At 33.8% G+C, this 20,065-nt stretch overlaps 1 protein-coding gene across 10 annotated transcripts in view; it reads left to right on the top strand.

The window, feature by feature from the left end:
- WDR17 (WD repeat domain 17) overlaps positions 1–20,065 on the top strand; it is a 72,669-nt gene that overhangs the window by 51,080 nt on the left and 1,524 nt on the right. For 4 of the 10 annotated variants that reach the window (XM_034401304.2, XM_034401303.3, XM_034401301.3 and 1 more), the window contains exons 20-29: positions 108–199; positions 777–876; positions 8,505–8,644; positions 10,083–10,103; positions 12,837–12,948; positions 14,405–14,546; positions 14,661–14,763; positions 17,669–17,770; positions 18,892–18,990; positions 19,139–19,322. In XM_034401304.2, coding sequence (XP_034257195.1) covers positions 108–199; positions 777–876; positions 8,505–8,644; positions 10,083–10,103; positions 12,837–12,948; positions 14,405–14,546; positions 14,661–14,763; positions 17,669–17,770; positions 18,892–18,990; positions 19,139–19,322 — 1,095 coding nt within the window. Of the gene's footprint in view, positions 1–107; positions 200–776; positions 877–8,504; positions 8,645–10,082; positions 10,104–12,836; positions 12,986–14,404; positions 14,547–14,660; positions 14,764–17,668; positions 17,771–18,891; positions 18,991–19,138; positions 19,323–20,065 lie in introns of all 10 variants that reach the window. The other 6 variants (XR_015729138.1, XR_015729135.1, XR_015729139.1 and 3 more) reach the window with 6 other exon arrangements.

Genomic DNA, 20,065 nt, shown 5'->3' with positions numbered 1-20,065 from the left:
TGAAGTCTAATTTACAAGTAAATTGGTATCTCCCTACCTTTGACTGGTACTAAGAGTGATAATGAATAATGTATTAGTTTTGGCTTATACTATTTTATTGATTCCAGGCAGCATGTGAAGGAAATATAAAAGCATTTCAGGGTTCAGCAGCAGATGAATCAGAACATTTTGAAGGGAATAGCATAGAAAATTACAATGAGTAAGTTTATAAGAAAATAGAAAATGCATTTTTCATATATTTATATCTTGGTCATAGATTAAAAAATGTTGTAGAATAATGGGTCAGTTAAAAAATAAAACAAAATATTGCTTTATACAGTCTGAATAGAATGTTTATAAAACTATTTTCAGTGTTTTGTATGCTAATTGTCTTTATTTTTTGTTTTGGTTAAAAGTTTTTTAAAAATGTAAAAATAGCTCTTTTAAAAAATGTTTGTAGACTGACAGATTAAGACTTTATTTGTCAATTAATCAGTCCAAAAATAAAATGAAATCCCTCCAGGTTGGAGCTGAAAAGAACTTAAGTAGTTCATTTTTTTAATGAATCTGAGTTGATTTAAAATCTTTTACAGTTACCACATTGGGGATACTTGTGTGCCACTGATAGAATTTAGACAGAGAAATTTTGTTGATTTGGTTAAAGAGTTTAAGCTAAATGTTGGTGCAATCAGAGAGAGATAAAGTAATCAGTGGATTAGGAAATTTTAAAGTGGAAAAACTTGTTACATCTTTGGCTATTTTTGACTGTAATTATTAAAAACATTTCTTTCCTATAGTCTTCTACATAAAGTCAGTAAAGAACTCGCTGAGTGGTATTTTCAGGATGGCTGTGCAGTGCTGGCTGCTTGTTGCCATTTAGCTGTTGAGAATATTGAGGTAAATGATTTTCTCGTTGTTGAAATAGAAAAGTACTTACTTTTCTCAATATTTGTACACTTTCTAGCTAATAAGATAATGTTGTTGCTTTTAAATTGTTGTTACATCCCAAGGGTATTCAGGATGCTGACCCATGGGTAATATAAAAATATATATACAAGATTAAACCCATCTTGGTAGATGCTATTTCCAAGTCACCTTTTGTAGGAATAAACACAAAGTTACTGTTATGGGGATTAGTACTTTAAAGGTAGATATCTCTCACTGATTAGTTTACATACAGGCTTTTCATTGTTGCATGATACCGCACATGGATCATACTATTGTCAGATAAACATGTGCTTGTCAAACAGATGTATGTAAAACCACAGACAGAAGCAAGGGGAGCAGAAACTGAAATATGGGGCATTTTGTAGGAAAGGTGCGCTCCACTTTTTTCCCCCCAAGTTTTTTATTTTTTTTACAAACATATCAATGCGGGAACAGTGTGGCACCTGAGTGTCTTACATTTTAGTACAAATAAAATAATATTCATCAAGCTTGTATAATTCTGGTAATAGTACACATATTTATGATAAGTTATAATCTTTCATTATTTAGTTATTCAATATTTCAATATATTGATTCCAGTTCCTTTTTTAATTTCCTTAAAATACTCTCCCCTTGGCTTATTTCAGCAGTCAGTTGTTTTTGTGGTTATCTCCTTCTTGTCATCTTGTTTTATTTATTGGTTTTTCTGTTCTGTTTTTTCATCTACTCTTTCAATTGGCTCCTCCTCTTCCTGGGCATCTTGGTCACTCCTTGTCCTTTGTATCATGTTTTCCAGCTCTCCATCTATGCTCTGCATTTTATTCATAATCTCCTTGTAGCTTCTTGTCAAAGTATCCTTAATACTTTGAATTATCGACACCGTTTCTCCCCAAATTCCACTCCTTTCTGGCTGGTGGAGCATCTTGTTTAGTTTTATTTTGTCCCTCTTTTGTCCAATAATCCAAAAACCATATATTCAAACCTAAAGTCACCTCTCAAAAAGTTCAATATTCATGAATCTTTATATCTCAAAGCTGATTGACCTGTTTCTATGAATAGTCCCAAGAATTTTTCCAGAACCTTCATAAGTCCCTCTATAAATTCAGTCTTGTGTTGTAGCATTCGAGGTCAATTTAATAATAATGTCTTTTTTATTCTCATGTTTAAATCTCTAATAGCCAAGTATTTCCAAGATTTTGGGGATGTGTTATGCCTTCCTTTTGTCAGCAGGTGGCACTCTTAGAGCAAATTTCAATATTAACCAGCTTTATCCAATTTTAATGGTAATAATCCAAAATATAAAGATGATATTAGTTTTTTAAGTAAATAGTTCCAGCATTTTAAAATGTCTATCCAAAATAACGCTTGTCCATTTTAGAAATCCAATTTTCTGTATTTTTAAAGGTTTTTGCCTTTCTCCCTTTGATTCTTTTTCCTTCAATTTTGAAATTCTCAAATGTCAAAATGTTAAATCACTGCTTTTATAAATAGCAGGGAGCCTCTCCTTTCCTGGATATTCTTTTGGGGATGAGTTTTAAATAAAAAGAGTTCTTCTCACCCAGTTCCAGACACTGTTCACCGACTCCGCTCCAGTACAGTTATTAGGTGTTATTCGTCTGTCCCAGCTTTGTGACAGCCATCTTTAGGCTGCCTCTTCTCCTCGCCATGGCATAGAGGGAAAAAAGCCCAGGGTTCAGCAGGAGAGTTGTGATCTCTCCCGTGACCTCTCAGGGCATCCCTCCTTAGCTTCACCACCCCTACAAGGCGGCTTTGGCTCCTCTCAGAGCCCACAAACAGGAAGAACTCAGCACAGGGAATGCAGAGACCCATTCCCTGTATCTGATATTGCCGCAATGTCAACTGGAAGTCTGGTGCGCTCCACTTTTTTTTTTTTATTGAAAAAGTTTTTCAAATACAAATTTTCCCCCCTTTTTTCCCCCCTCCTCCCTAACCCCCCCTCCCCCTCCCCTCCCCCTGTGGCTTCTTCATAATAAAACCCAAATTCATAACAGATTATATAATACTTTACCATCCCCTTACTCCATCCCCATATACTGACCCTTTCTTTCTAATAATATTATATCCCCCTTATACTATACAATTCAAAATGACATTCTACTATAACATTATATAATAACTCCTAATTTAACATAATAATATTATTATATCTCCCAGTTTAGCGATTTCTGCTCATAATCTACCCTTATTCTACCCCCCCATACATATATCTCTTAAATCAAATCTTTTATGCATATTAATATAACATTTCAAAGCAACCTTCCGCTATAAAACTATATAATAAATCCTAATTTGACATTTATTCAATTCATAGTCTACCCATTTCCTTCACTCCCATCGATATATCTCTTAACTCAAATTTTTTACATATGTTCATATCTAAACGTAATATCCCTTTTCTTAAACTAAGCAATCAATAAACTAACCTGTCTCCACCCACTTTCCTACAAAACTACCATACTTAATAATTCGTAATATCTTTATTCTTCTGCCCACACCACTAAAAAATATTCCCTTATGTAAATAAAATCCTCTCAAAAAAAACTTTAAGCTTGTAATCCATATAATATCTTCTGTAATGTCTTTCAGCTGGATTATTAACTCCATCACCCATGTTAGGGTAACATCACATCCTAATTCCAACAGTATGTTCGGTATCTTCAATTACCATCTGCCCCCATCAATAGCAAATATCTTCCAAAAAAAAAAAAAAAAAACCAACAACCACCCGAGTGACTTTATATTTGTATTCCATATAGTGTCTATAGAGGTATCTTTTATCCAAATAATTAATTCCAACCACCGTAATAGGGTAACAGCCAGATCATCTGCGTGCCCCAATTCCATAGCTCTCTCGCCTTGTAGCTCAGCATAAACATAGTATATTTATCCAAAAAGAGGGGAAAAAAAGAAAGATAGTTCCAATCATTTCAGTTTAAGGCCCTTTTCACATCCCAAAAGTACAGCACTGCAGAAGTCTGTCACTCTCCTCAGGATAATATAAACCAATACTTTGCCTCAGCTATCTTTTCATGTATTCAATCATCTCTTAAATAACTGGCATTACACTGTTGTTTAGTTTAAAAATTTTTGTTTTTGTGTGACCTGCTTCTTCTTTTCTTGACTTTTTGTGGGTTAGATCTCCATCCTGATTTCCTTTCTATAAATTGTATATCAACTGTTTGATTTTTATGCTGATCTATAACTTGATCTTGTTGGTTTTGCTTTTGTGGCTTAAATCTCCATTCTGGTTCTGTAAGTTTTATATCAACTGATTGATTTCCGTGCTGGTCTGTAACTTGGTAAGTCATCACTTTAGAATCCAGAGCCGCCTCTCTTGTATTTATAAATGGTCCAGCTGAGACCTCTAAAGGAGAATCCAGAAGCAGCTCATCTACAAGAACCTCTGTAACTTGTTGTTTTTCCATTACTTCCACCTCCTTTTGCTTATCTTGAGTTTCTATCTCTTGTTGGTTTTGCTTTTGGAGAACCTTGTAGTAAAATTCTTCCACTTTTTCAACAGTATTTAGCTGATATCTTTCTCCTTGATATCTCAATATTATACCAACTGGAATGTCCCACCTGAATGAGATATTTTGTTTCTTTAGCTTAGTCACCAAAAATCCAAATTTCTTTCTATCTTTTAGAATCTTAGGCGGCAACTCTTTATATATCCAGATCTTTCTTCCATACAGTTGTAGAGTAGAATTAAAAGATTTTTGCACAATATCATTTCTTATTTCTTTATCTGTGAAATAAATCACCACATCTCTAGGCAATTGCCTTTGCTTTGCAATCCAAGAATTTACTCTATAAGCCTTGTCAATCTTACAAGATACCTCCTCAGGATGAACCTTTAAAATCCCGGCCAGAACTTGAGCAGATATTTTTCTTAAATCATCTCTATTATTTTCCTGTAACCCTCTCATTCTGACCGCAAATTCCGTGAGCCTGTATTGCATCATTGTAATTTCTTTTTCAATCCCTTGCTTTATATCTTCTGCATTGTAAGTCTCGTGACCAGCTTCCTTTTTAGACTTTACTTCTAAACTATTGTCTTGAATATTTATCAAATCATTTTCAATTATTTGTATTTTATTGTCCAAAGTATAAATCTTATTATCAACTTCCTCCATTTTAGACTCTAATAACTTGATATTTGTATCCATCTTTATAACAATTTCTGAAAAAGCATTAGTCACTGTTACAATCTTTCGTTGCAAATTATCATACTTTAATTGTATCATTTCTTTAATTTCTTACCTAAATTTTTCAAGTTTCTGGTTCACAGTCTCATGATATCTTGCCATTTCCTCCTGGAGAAATTCTTTTAAATTAAAGCCATTCTGCTGAGTCTGTAAGCTCAGAGCTTGTTCACATAATTGCAAATGGGGGAACACCCCCCCCCACTGCTTGTTTGTCAGGCTTTATTAGTTTTAACGCCATCCTGCCACACAAACTCTTTTTAAAGAAAGAAAACTTTTCCCCAAACAAGATCAAGTACAAATCTCCAAGAAAAAAGAAACTTAAAATAGATATTTTTCTTCCAGATTCTAACCAGCACTGTTTATTCCGCTACTTTGTAGCTAGTTACGGAAAGACTTTCACTTTCGGCTTTCTTCTTTTTCCCAAGCCTCAGCAGTCGCCATTTTAAAAAAAAATTTCCTTCACTCTAAAATGCTTGTAAAATCATTAGGAATACTTGCGATTTAGGGTCCCAAGTCCAAATCTTGTCTTTTTTAATTAATCCATCTGTTAGTTTCGTTGATTGGTCCGGTTCCAGCGCCTAGCTCTGCAAAAGGGCAGAGTTCTCCCGAAGCCCGGAGCAGCAGCGAGCGGGAATAGGGAGCCACAACCTGCTCGTCCCCAAGAGTAAAAAAAAAACTCTGGGGACTTCGCAGAGGGCTCTACCTGCCCTCGCCTGCTCTGACTCACATTTCCTTCAGGAAATGGAGTTTTTCGAGCCGCCTTTCAGGTGTAAAGGTGGCTCTTTACAGGCATTGGGGCTGGCGGTCTCAGAGGACCGTCTGGAGGCGGCAGAAGCCAGACCGGAAGCCCTGGTGCGCTCCACTTTTGATGTTGTTAGCTAATTAAGGATGCTTGATTTACATTCTGAAGATGAATGTTTCACATCCATTTTTTTAAAATTAAAAATGCAATCATTTCCTAATGGGTGTTGATTGCCACCTCATTAAAAGCAATCAACAATGAGGAATTTGGTGAGACTGATCATCAGTATTATAAGAAGGTTCTGGAATTTATTGTTTTGCAGAAATTTATTTATTTATAAATATCATAGATTTAATCCTTAGTCTCTTCAGATCGCATTGGGAAAGTTGCTAGTCTGAAAACCTCAGGAAGTATTATGACTCTGCATAAACACAGTCTAAATGGATCTATGGTCAGGCTGGCAGTTACCCATCATGTTTTAAAATATGGGATCGTTTTTTTACATGTGAATCTTCTGACATTACTACATGATGGAATAACAAAAACTAGCTAGGGGTCAGGATTTGCGGCAAGAGACTCAGGAATGATATATATCAGTGATGAACACAGTAACATACTTTTATGTGGGCCATTATATAAGTGTGCTGGAAATATCTACGTGTATTTTTTGCCTCATACCTACTTTAAGGGAAAAATATTTCCTAATTTGTATTTCCTAAAAAACACCTGCACATTTCAAATCCGATTTGAGTATTCTATGCATTAATGTATAATTAACAAGTAAGTATTAACTCTTAAAATCATTCAAGGTATGCCAAAATTCACAAATGAAAACCTTCCACTTCTGTTAAATATTCTTGCTTTTTAAAAAGTTTCCAGATCAATTCATTATGTTAGAAACGTCTTTTTTTTTTTTAAGTGGCCCAATGCATTCTGTGTGGAAATCTATGGTGTTGAACATTTCATTCAGGGAATCCACAATTTTGCTGTACATACAATTAATTTGAAATGACTGCTTCTGGTTGTCATGCCGATAAATTATTTATAATGCTTTCTAGATTGAGGTTTGCTAGGATATTTCTATATTTCAGAAACTCAGCATATGTTCAGTATAATGGATTTATAAAGTATTGTCTGACAGCTAACAAAAAGGAACAAATAAGTAGTGTGTGACAGGAAATACACATTCAGCACCATATGTAATTATTGTGGCAGCTATTTTTTTCATGAAAGTGTCTGAAGTTATAGAGTTTCAATTAATGTTATTACTTCTACCAGTAGCAGCCAGTGAAGTCACTGGAATAGCAGTGAACCCTATAATGCTAGTTCAGAGATACCTTTTTTACACTTCAACTCTCAAGTTTAAGTCTGACACTGAGGTGCCATAAATGTATGTACTTCAGGAAATGAATGTGCCTGGAGAATCCATATATACAAACTGTTCCTGAAACTGCCATGCACACAGATAAAATGTTTAATTATGAATGGTTTGGGAATATTGCCTGCTCTTTAGTGATAATATTATTTCCATTGCTATTCTTAGTGATGAACAGGATGATTTTATAAGGCCCATATGAGAAGATTTGTTAAGGCTGCTATGGTTAAAACCCATTTTTAGAACTGGCACTAATATTGTCCCTAAATATCTCCGTATACACAAAGTATAATTCCTTCCCTTGAAATGTCTTTTGTGATTTGACACTCTCTGGTCATCTTTTTCTTCCTTCAGAAATGTTCATTATATTTGTTGTGTAGGTGGTGGATATAAATATTAAGGCTAGACATTTGCTAAATGTTGACTTCTTTGTGCAAGCCAACTCCTTTTCAAACCAAGTTTCTCATCTGAAAAGCAGCTGGTCTGAAAGATGATACTCATGAAGTAACAATTTTGTAATAGATCATGCGGAACACTTCTCAGCAGACCTTTATAAAGGAACATTGAGTGGAGAAAGTGCTGTTAGGAGAACAGTACCTACTTTCATCCCAGTTGATAATCTCAGAGTGTCCTGAATCCTGAAGGTCATTAATGAAAACTGAGATGTTCAGATCTTCACCAGTAATTCATATTTATTTGTTACAGCCCTGAGACTAGATATCAATAAGATATGGAATAAAATAAGTATTACATCCTTCTATACTTATATGAATATAAGAACAAAATAATAAATAATGGACTGTGAATTCTGTAATGGATTCATGGCATATATTTTGCAGTAAATTATAATGTATAGATATTTTACCTGCTCTTTATAATGTGCATGTCTTGACTGATGAGAAACCAACTTAAAGAGAAAGAAGCCAAAAAAAATTTCCCTACTACTGCTGGTCTGGTCTTTCTGGCTGCCTTTCATCTTATAAAGGTCAGATAAATAAAAGAAGTTCCTCCTTCACTCTAGAAAGTCCGGATAATGACAGTAACTTGGCTCTAGCTACCTCTCCCATTGAAATGGTTTATTCATGGTTTGTTTAGGTTGCTAGGCTATAAAGAAAAGATTTAGTCAAAATGTGTGGATCAGAATCAGTGATGCATGTTTTGTCACCCTGAAATGTGGGCTTGAAAATGAATGCTAATATGATAGTCACAATGAATCCTTGTTAGGCTTAATGATTTTTTTTTTTAATTGAGCAAGCTTGCCATGACAAACCTGATTCGAGGAAATGAACTGGAGTTGGCAGTCAGTGTGGGCACTGTCTTAGGAGAATGTGCAGCTCAGGCAACTCATTATGCACTAGAGTTACTGGCAAGAAAATGTATGACTATTCCAACATGGTAAGAACTGTTTAGTCCAAATTATTTTTTTCTTTAGAAACTGGACATTTTACAGAATACAGAAGCCTCGTGTATTCAGAATTCACTTTTAAGAAATCTGTTTTTTATATCCTAGGATTTAAGCTACAGTGTCCTTAGAACAGAGAAACATTGTGTAAAATTAACGAGAGATTTTCAAGCACATTGAACTAGTAACTAAAATACCAATAGGAAGAAGTAAATTTTATTAGAAGTCTAGGACTGTGCTCTGCTTGCATACTTGAAATATATTATAACCACATTTGTGTACTAGGTTTGTTTCCTAGAACTAATTCATATACACATATTTTGAGTTTATTATTCCTGTGGTAGTGTTAAACCATTAACATGATTTTCATGGGAGTAGAAAGTGCCTGTTCATAAATTGCTCATGTAATTCACTTGTAGTAAGGTCTTTCTATGTTCATTAAGAATATATTAGAAAAAAGTCTCTACAAATTTAAATAATCCACAAAAGTGGCCCACAATGAATATTTTACTTCCTAGAGGATAGAAATAGTCACTATTAATCACTTTTCTTCCAGTGCAAATATAATTTGCATTTTTAATTTTTTCCTTGCCTCCCTCCGATCTTTCATCTTCGTCTTATTCTAACAGGGATTGTCATGGGGTAGCCAAGGGCAATATTGATTTGAGAAAGAGGGAATTAATCAGAGAGGTCGTTTATAGTAGAATACAATATTTTGGTTTTTTTAATTCTTCTGCCTTGATTCTTCGGAGCGAGAATGTGGTACTATATAGAGCCACAGCTGTGTCAACATACCTGTAAGAGAGACCCGGGGAAATATAATATGTAGAAATATGAACTTTCATATGAGAAAATGTATTATATTTGCCAGTTGGCTATACCAGTTTAGTACATGCTGGCCTGACTTATCTAGTTATATGCCATATCACAATATATATTTGGGTCAGAACCAAACTGATATCTCTTCATTGCTGTAAATATTTTATGATCCACTTGAGGCTTCTGCAATGAATTTTTCTTCTATTTCTTCTTTTCCAGGAGTTTCCAACTCCCATTTTATTTTGATTTCATGGAATTCTGCAACAGTGTGGGAAGTAGAGACTATAAGGGAAGATAAAAATGCTCTCTTTCCCATTCTGCTGGATCAAGAATCTCCTTTTAAAAATGTTGTTCAAATTCATATGTATTTGGATCATAATCTGGAACAGAATTTTATGAGAAGACAATGTTTTCCTGCTTCACAGCTTAGTTTCCTTTCTTGGACATGTAATATTTTTAATATTTTGGTCTCTGAGTGGGGAAATTTGTAATTTTTCTCCTTACGTATGAGATATAGAACATTAACGCTGAACTGAAATTTAACTGAGTGGATGTTGATGTTGATATTTTAGTGCTATTTTGTGTATTACAACTTCAATATCTTTATTATAGCTTTCCATCACCTGGATACAGGTACCTTTTTTGTTTCTAGAGATAAATATTTTAATGTCTTTTGATTACATTAAAAATAACAATCACCCATCAGTCGAATATTGATTTTTCAACTTGAATAAAATATTGGTATAAAATGTATAATAGATTAGTTGGTAAAGTTTAACAAGACATCATATAGATTCCAATGACAGCTTTAATTGTGAGAAGACAAAGGACAAATCCCCTAAAACATACCATTACCGATAAGGGACATCATTAATATTTATACAGTTTAATCATTGCAATTTTTGTAGCATAAAACTACAATAATTAAAAATACTCTTGCACTATAAACATGTCAAACCTGGAACTGAGGACTTACATAATAATTTTATATGTCTGTGTGATATATGGAGGTAGATATCTAAGAGAGCCAGTTTGGTGTAGTGGTTAAGGCATTGAAGAAACTGAGAGGCTGTGAATTAAAGTGCCACCTTGGGCCCCATACTAGCTAGGTAACCTTGAGCCAATCACTGTCTCTCAGCCCTAAGAATGCAATGGCAAAAACACTTGTGAAAAAGCTTATCAACAAAACTGCAGGGACTTGACCAAGCAATATCCAAGAATTAAACACAATTGAATGAAAGAAAGAAAAATAGAAATATTAATGTCAAACAATTTTGGGGCTTTCGTTATAGTGTCACTTTATTTGAACATAAGGTATACAATATAGTATAAAGTGTCTCAGAAGACAGTATCAAGGTTCAAAGGAATATGATAGACTTGAACATTGAGACCTATCCAACAAAATACAGATCCGTGATAGATTAGCATAACCCAAACTATGAATCTGACAAAAGAGCGAACACAGTTTTGGACCGCATAAATAGAGATATAATGTCACTATCTTGGGAAGTGATGGTATAGTTCTATGCTGTATTAATCAGACTGAACCTAGAATATTGTATTTAGTTGTAGTCGCCATAGTACAAAAAGTATGCTGAAGAATAGGAAAGAGTATAGAGAAGAGCAACAAAGATGATAAGGAGCTTTAAGGCTAAAGAGCAAAGAAATTTATTATATTTAGAGTCTTCCAATCTTCCAATACTTGATGGGATGTCGTAGACTAGAGTAAAGATAATAGATTTATTCTCCATAATATTGGAGCATATGATAAGAACCAAAGGGCACAAAGTTTTCCAACAGAGATCTAAACTTGAAAGAAGGAGGAATTTTCTGTCTGTCAAAGCTTTTAAATAGTGGCACAGCTTGTCTTCTGAAATCATGGGTACTCTATCATTTGAGATTCAAAAAAAGAAAATAAAGATTAGACAACTATTTGTTCATGATGATATAAGAAATCTTGCCCTGGCAGAACTTAGTTTGGAAGACTTCCAACATCCCTTCCAACCCTCTGCTTCTATAATTCTAAGTTATTTATTTACATACAATACATATTAATATTTAGGAATACTATTATATTAGGAATATAAAGAATGGGTTTGTATAAAAACAACACACTTACTAGTAACTTTTAAAGATTTCTATCTATATCTTATGCATGAATCCCATCTAGTGTTTATTGTTTTCTGTATAATTATTTGTGAACTGCTCAGAATCAATTGGAGTCAGGAGGAGAAAGAGTGTCTAAATTGAAATAAATAATTAATACAATTCTACAAACTGCTTTACTGAAAAAAAACATATGGATTCCTTTGTGCATGTTACTATATTATAATGGGTGGATATACATTAGGCCAAAAACATACGATAATGTTATATGTAGAAGAGACCACTGTAAATAATTATTGATCATTTTGATTGAGTTGTCTTTTATGATAACAGTTTGATTGGCATGTGTTTTATTTGTTATATATACAATGCACAACCATGTATAAATGGATTGCTTGCAGGAAAATTTCTGCAGTCATAAAATTCATGGTTCAAAAGCATGAATTTATTTTCCAAGAGGTCATAAGAAGCTTCTTGTGTAAGGGTAAAATAAAGGTAAAATAATGAAATAAATTGCCTGTTTTATAATGTTGAATATAAACTTCATTAAGCTAGCTTTTATGTACACTCTATAGTGAGATTTAAGTAAAACATTGGAATAATGTGCTAACTTAGGATCAGAAAAAGGAATTACAGGTATGTAAGTAACTCAGTTATAGATATTAACAAAACAAAGATTAACGTTCATTTTTAAATGCAAGCTCTATTGTTGGGCTTGCATTTCTCTCTCTTCTATGCAAGTATTCCATACCAGAAAACATTTGGATAAAATGTTTTAGAACATAGTTTGGTCAAATTATCACAGGATTGCTGAAAAATTACATTTTAAACAAATCACAATTACCTGTGTTTATGTATATTAATATACTGTGAAATTGTGATTTGCTCTAAGAGAAAAGTTTCACTTTCCAAACTGTAGATGGGAAGTATATTATAAGTCAATCTGAAGTTAATTCCTGGTCTCCTAGTTTAGATGATTATATGAAGAGGATCTGCATGTGTTTTTAGCATATTACAGCTTAATGTAATTATCTTCTAAACTAGAATTCTGGGAGTTAAAATCCACACAATTTAAAGTTGCCAAGTTTCAATAACACTGTTCTAAATTAATCATGCTTTCTCAAAGCTCTTTATTTCAAAAATATTGTTTCACTTGTATTTAGAAATGAATAAAAAGAAGTACAAATAGTCTTATCTTTGAACATTCTCCTTCATTTTTGCACATTATGAAATGCCTCATTTGGGTATATTGTTTCATAGGGATTTAGCAAGAGATCTTCTCATGATGATTCCTGATAATGGACTGCAATTAATAAAACTGTGTGTGTTTTATCCTGGATGCACAGCAGAGATAAATGACCTACATGAAAAGGTACACTTGAGAGGCCAACTGTCTCTTAGCCATTTATGTGAGTAGCAGAAGAAGTTTTATGATCATTAATTCCTAGTTATGTTTATTAGAAGATTCCTTCTATTACAGAGAATTGTAGATTCACTTATTTAAATTATCCCACTTTCATTTGGTATCAAAACTGCTGGAGAGTTAAATTAAGAATGTTGGGGAAATGAATTTTTTAAAAAATTAAAAGCTGTAAAAACATCCGGGGGGGGAGGGGATCAAGGTCCCCCGTCTTTTTTAAAATAATAAAGCTTCATTTAAAGAAAAAAAAAGTGTTGGGAAAATGAATACTTCCATTTGAATTACAGAAGCAGTAGGGAAAAATATCTCACATTATTTGTACATATGCAGTATTTGCAAATGAAATGTTACTTTAGAGATTGATTCTTCAGAAATAACAATATGTACAAGATAAATACTTATTGCCCACTGAATTGTAGGATAAGGCAATGGAAAATGTCTGTGCATATTTATGCTATTGAACTGTGAGCATTAGAGTTAAAGGTAATTATATTAGTGTGTAAAGTAGATATGAAAGTTTACATCTGACATTAAACAGATTACTTCTCTGGACACATAGTATAATATACTGTATGCTGTGCACATAATACATTTAGTCCAATTAAGCTCAGGAACAATCATCGCTTGAAAAAGAGTGGCTGCACATATTAACATTGTTGTCTAATTTCTCTTCTAAAACAAATACATAAGCATAGATGCAGTGCAAGATGGTATTATAGAAAATAAGGTCATTTAGATTCTACACTGCCCTGAATTACAAGGATAAAAGATGATTAAGGGTGCATACACACTATCGTGTTTCCCAGAAAAGAAGACCCTCTCTTATATTTTTGGGGAACTCTGAAATAAGCGCTTGGCTTTATTGCCATGTGCTCAAAAGCCCGATTGGGCTTATTATCAGGGGATGCCTTATTTTGGGAGATATTCATCAGTAACTCCTTAAACAGGCTACAGTAACTTAAAAAAATGAACCTGGGAAAATGTTTGATTTAAGGTGGAACTAGCAGGTGAGGAAGGCACGTTCTCTCTCACTTTCCCTCTTCGTCTCTGAAATATACACACACGTGCGTGCACACACATACAGACACACATCTTTGTATATGGACTGCTGCACGGTTCTGAGCGTTATGTTCCCAAAGCCCTATTAAATTTTTGTTGCAATTGTACAGAGGTACAATAGTCGCTGAAGATATGAGCAATGCAGCCACACACTGCTCCTCTGCATGACCTGCCCACATGCTCTTGGGCCCCTGTGCTAGAGGTTAGAGAAGGAAAATGGAGTTGTAAGAAAGAACTACGCTTCGATTCAATTGTATCAGATTCACTTTGTGAACATGAACAATTTTACACCCTTCTCCTCTGATAATTGCATTAATTTTGTTTGTTTCTATTCACTATCATTTTTCAGTGCAGATTACCAGATGTAGAAGAATGTATGCAATTAGCAGAGAAAGCTCAGACAGATGGAAATATATTTGAGTCAATAAAATATTATTTATTAACTGCAGAACCAGAAAAGGCACTTCCTATAGGGATTCAGTATGTCAAAGGTAAGCCTTAAAATAATTCGGAACCATTTTTAGAAAAAATACTAATGTGTTTTGTTTATCTGTTCCTCTGTTCAACTTTTTAATCATTTCCCCTTTTCTACTGCTATTTAACAGAACAAATTAGTAGTTCAGATTGGACACTTGATGCAGTCTATCCTTTTTTGGATCTTCTCAGCTATATCCGCACAGAAAAATTGTTGCTGCATAAAAGTAGTGAGTGAGTATTTTAATACTAAAATTGTGAAAATGAGTCTTTTCAAATTTATTCATTGATTTTGCTTCATGGGATTGATAAATATACAAACATTCTACATCATTTGTGATCTTTATCTAACCATTTTTATTAATCTCCAAGGCCTTAAAGGGTGGTACTACTTCTCATCACTCCTTTCCTTCCCTTTCCTCCTCTGCATTAAGTTTCTCACACAAGAAACTATTCCATTCATCTCACAGAGTAGACAGACTCTGTGAAAACTAATTTGCACATACAAAAGAAAACATTTCTTTTGTATGTGCAAAAGACAATATGAATAATGCTTTGGAGATTTCCTTTTCCGGATATGCATTGTGTTATAAACAGGTGTCATAGTTTTTTATGCATACATTATTTTAGCATTGTTATACTAAAAACAAGAATGGTTGTTTTACATTTTCAGATGAAGAAGAACAACTTTAGATATTTCTAATCAAAATCAAAATAAAATTCAGTTAGAACAAACGCTTCTTTAAAACAATTTTTCTGCATTTTCTGAAGTTTATGATATATTCATTTTGCTGCTTTCAGAAATTCTTGAAAGGAAATCTGGTTTTTAACAGGTTTTATAAGACGTGTTGTCTATGATAATAAAATAGTACAATTATCTTCAACTCAATGCCCTCCAAATATTTAGAATTACAGTCCCATTACTACCAGCCGATACAGGCACCAACTATGCTTTGTACAAGTGATGCTGCATATAACTTGGGCACATGGTTTTAAGGAAAGCAAACTGAATCTCTCCTTTACCTGATAAATACCTGAACTAGCATTTTTCAACCTTAGCAACTTTAAGATGTAATGACTTCAATTCCCATAATTCCCCAGTCATGCACAATTCATGGTGGGTGGGGGAGTTCTAGGAGTTGAAGTCCACACAACTTAAAATTGTTAAGATTGAGAAACATTCACCTAAACCAATATTTTTGTTTTTTAAAAAATTATTAGGCAAGCAACTGCCTTAAAAAAAACAACCCCAAAATGGATTTTATTCAAATTAAATAACTTGTTAGCACCTCAGGTTAATCAAGAAAATAGATCCAACATAAATAACCAGCACTCCAATTACATGATTGTGTTTTAGTACATAATGATGGTAGCAAATACCCCAATTGTCACAACACAAAATTTCAAAGTACTCTGAAGACACCTAGAATTAATGTACTTACATTGAGATAAAACAAATGTAATGTTGAAGGTTTTTTTAAAAAAAAATCCATACAAGCAAAATAAAATATATGTGCAAAGATGTCTGCAATTTCTCTCAGTATCAGCAGGATAATGCAGCATTTACATCTGCTTAAAAGTTAGCATTTCATTAAAAGCAAACAAAAACAAAACAAAAATCGTTCTTTGTATACTATCTGAATAATCCATAAAATCCAATGATTGTAAATATCTACTGACATGTTTATTATCATATCCTTTGATAAACTATAGTGATTAATATCAGCTCCAAAAGAATGAAATGACCAGAATAATCTTATGATACTGTGTGATAAAGAGAAAGAATAACCTTATTAAACATATATGTGCAGTTCTGTATGTTTCCAAGCTTTTCAATTATTCTAGTTTCAGTGTTTTTGACACTCTGGCATATATAAAAATATTCCTGTGATTTCTATGGAAACTGATACCTAAAAATAGAAAAATAATGTAACAGATTTTTAAAAAGAAGTAGAATGATCTCTTAACCCCCCTTAATCTCAATAACACAGAATACTGTAGTTCCTTTTTCTTATATTATTTTTTTTCTTCCAACTATTGTTTTTATAGCTAGATTGCTAAAAAATAGAACAGAACACAATAGAACAGAACAGAACAACAGAACAGAACACAATAGAATAGAATTCTTTATTGGCCAAATGTGATCGGGCACACAAGGAACAGTAAATGAACAGTATAAAGATGCAAAAAAGAAACACTGAAAGGAACAAAGCAATATTAAAGACAATAAATTAAAAAAAACAAAACAAATAGTAAGCAGTACCAAGAAATAGAAAAGGAAAAAAATCCAGATAGTAATACAAAGCATGCCAATCTCTTATGAAATCACTGGTTTACAAAAGATATCTTATATAAATTGTTATCAAATAGTAAAGTTTTAAGAAACTAAAAATACTACTGCTTTAAAATACTGTAAACTCTCTCTATATATATTAAAAAAAATCACCAAAATGGTAAGTTGCACATTGCCAAAGGCCATTGCCTAATATTTGGAATAATAACAGTGGCTTTAATTTACTGAATTTGCAAAAATGTCATTGGTTTTATATTTTATCAACCAAAAGTAGAATGTAAAATTATTATAATACAGTTCTCTTAAGGATCCTATTACATTCCTGGCAATTTCTTGGATCAACATGTAGGTGTTTTATTTCCTGGAGAACGTGCTGTAAGAAATCTTTGGGATTTATTATAGTGTAGATTGGATTTTAATATTGAGACTCATGAATATATAACTTTTTGCTAAAAAAAAAAAGATGGTAAATGTTTTATTCAAAGGTATGGGAGGAAGTCAGGGTAGCAATTTTAAATCAATTATATGTAATAACTATATTAAGGATTGTTTTCACCTTCAAATTCAATTTGGATTCCTAGTCCACAACAATGGCAACACTGACCCATATGATCTGGACTTGACAATTGGCATCTTTTCAGAATAGCATTTCAAAGTACAGAAATAGATTTATTATTTTGGAATTTCCCATAAATTTCCCATTTTTATGGCATATTTGCTTTTTTTCATTTGTCTGCTTTTAAAAGATCTTGTTTTAATGTTTAATGTCCTAAATTTCCAATGTGAATAAGACATATACATGCATGCAATAGTAATTAGAAAAAGTAATGAAAATATTTTTTCCAGATTTAGAAATGAATTGTTAATATTATGTGGCTACATTGGGGCTTTACTGGCTATTAGAAGACAATATACCAGCATTGTACCAGCTCTTTATGAGTATACAAGGTAATTTTTCTGTAATAACTTAACTGAAAGTCCTTCTAGGAATTATGAGAGCTGCATTTCTCCCCCCCCCTCCCCTAAAATCTGTCATTCTTTATGTCCTAATTTTTCACATCTGTGTGGACACTTTGTGACTTTCATTAGTATTTGATCATTATCTAACTTCCCTTTGAAATATATCTAGTTTTCCTAATGGAAAAGACAGTTTGAGTACAAGAATGACATTTGTTCAATAGTTGTTCACAGTTGTTTTAAATCATGTGGCAACGTTCCGACTGACGAACCTAACCAAAGCAAGCACAGCTTAGGCCAGGGGTGGGCAAATATGGCCCCTTTATGACCTGTGGACTTCAACTCCCAGAATTCCTGAGCCAGCTTGGCTGTCTCAGGAATTCTGGGAGTTGAAGTCCGCAGGTTGTAAAAGGGCCACAGTTGCCCACCCGTTTTAGGCGATTCAATCTCTTAATGCTAAACTTTATTGAATACATCATCTTGGCACCAATGAGGGCAAAATCAGATCTGACCATTTCCCGCATAAACCTACCTAGTCAAAATTCAGGTTCTCCCTCCCCCCAATTGGTCACATTGTCCAATGGAGTCTCCTGGTATTGTGAGAAAGTCTTTTGGCTCTGATAAACACCTGCTGAAACAGCCTTGGTTTTCATGGCTGGCATCTTGATGTCTAGAACCTAAGTTCTATCTCCCTCTTCCCACCCCCCGTTGGCAAGCTGAGAAGCGATAATAGTTGTAACAGGAAAAAGCACCTTTTGAAGCTTGACACGGTGTTTGAATTGGTATCAAACCCCTCACTTTTATATTAGGTAGAAATTGAAGCAAGAGCATAGACAAACCTTGTCCAACCCTGTACTTTCCAATATGTTGTATCTGAATTTATTAATCCCAGGAGCAGCCTGAGATCACTAGATTGGGAAAAGTTGGAAAAAATCATCATAGTTTAGGTTCTAAACATTTTACATTTAAGCAGTTTGTTGACTATGAGAGGTATTAATCCATATACGTAGACTAGATGTTGCTATCATGGATCAGTGTCCATATTAAATGTATATTGATCCATATGGAATGAGTGTAATCTATATAGTGTGTTACTCTATATTTTCTTCCAGTCAGCTTTTAAAAAGAAGAGAAGTATGTATACCCCTGAAAATCGAGCAACTCTCTGAGGAACTAGATGCTTGGAGAGCTTGTAGCCAATCATTAAACAAGTAGGTGTATGGTACTTTATTTAACATGGTGTGAATTTATGACATTATGCTTTGTGAAAAAAATTGCATGGCATTTTTAGAATATTATTTTTCAATTGTGAAACTTTATGTTTATTCTTACAAACACTAGCATGCCTACATTTTATAGGTCTTCTGATGAATTACTACAGATACCACCATCTGAATTGCAACAACAGATTTATGCAACAATGCTATCACGAATTAAAGAAGAGCCTCTTCAAGTAACCATAGGAACTAATTATGTTTCTGGATCTAACCTTCCTGGTCATTCAGATGTGCATATCTCTTGTTTGACAGGATTAAGAATACAGGTATTGGAACAGAACTGGAGTACTTTGTGTAAGAACTTAGTATCAGTATTTCTGGTTATGTCCAATCGTAACACAAATGGAAAGCTGCTTACCCTCTGATGCTTCCCCAGCCCGTGGTGGTGCAGTGGTTAGAATGCAGTACTGCAGGCTACTTCTGCTGACTGCCGACTGCCAGCAATTTGGCAGTTCGATTCAGCCTTCTATCCTTCCCAGTCAGTAAAATGAAGACTCAGATTATTGGGAGCAATATGCTGACTTTGTAAATCGCTTAAAGAGGGCTGTAAAGCACTATCAAACGGTATATAAGTCTAGTGCTATTGCTATATTCTTCCAATTGAAGTTTTTGAATCTCCTGCAAGGATAGTATCCAAGATAGCATTATTTTAGTACCTGGAGGCAGTTGGGTCTAAATGAGGAAGAACAGGCTAAAACACAACTGTTCATCCAGGCTGTGCATGGATGAATCATTTGATTTCAGGAATTTAGCAGCTTTGGTTCTTGGCGGAGTTATATTTCTTCAGACAAATCTGATATGCAGTTTGGATTTATTTATTTATTTATTTTGAGGAGCAGGCGGCAGTTGTGGACTGGAAACCCCTTGTTTGCATTTCTACCTTTTCCTGGGAGGCTTTACTTAGTCACTCACACCTTAGTCACCTTGCATATGGACCACTGCAATGTATTCTGAGTAGAGCTGCCTTGGAGGCCACTCGGAAGGTATAGTTGGTCAAAAATATGTTGGG

This window comes from Pantherophis guttatus, chromosome 8, assembly GCF_059756535.1.
Source record: "Pantherophis guttatus breed Tessera chromosome 8, ASM5975653v1, whole genome shotgun sequence".
Classification (NCBI taxonomy): Eukaryota; Metazoa; Chordata; class Lepidosauria; order Squamata; family Colubridae; genus Pantherophis; species Pantherophis guttatus.
This window is presented reverse-complemented; position numbering and strand designations above follow the sequence as displayed.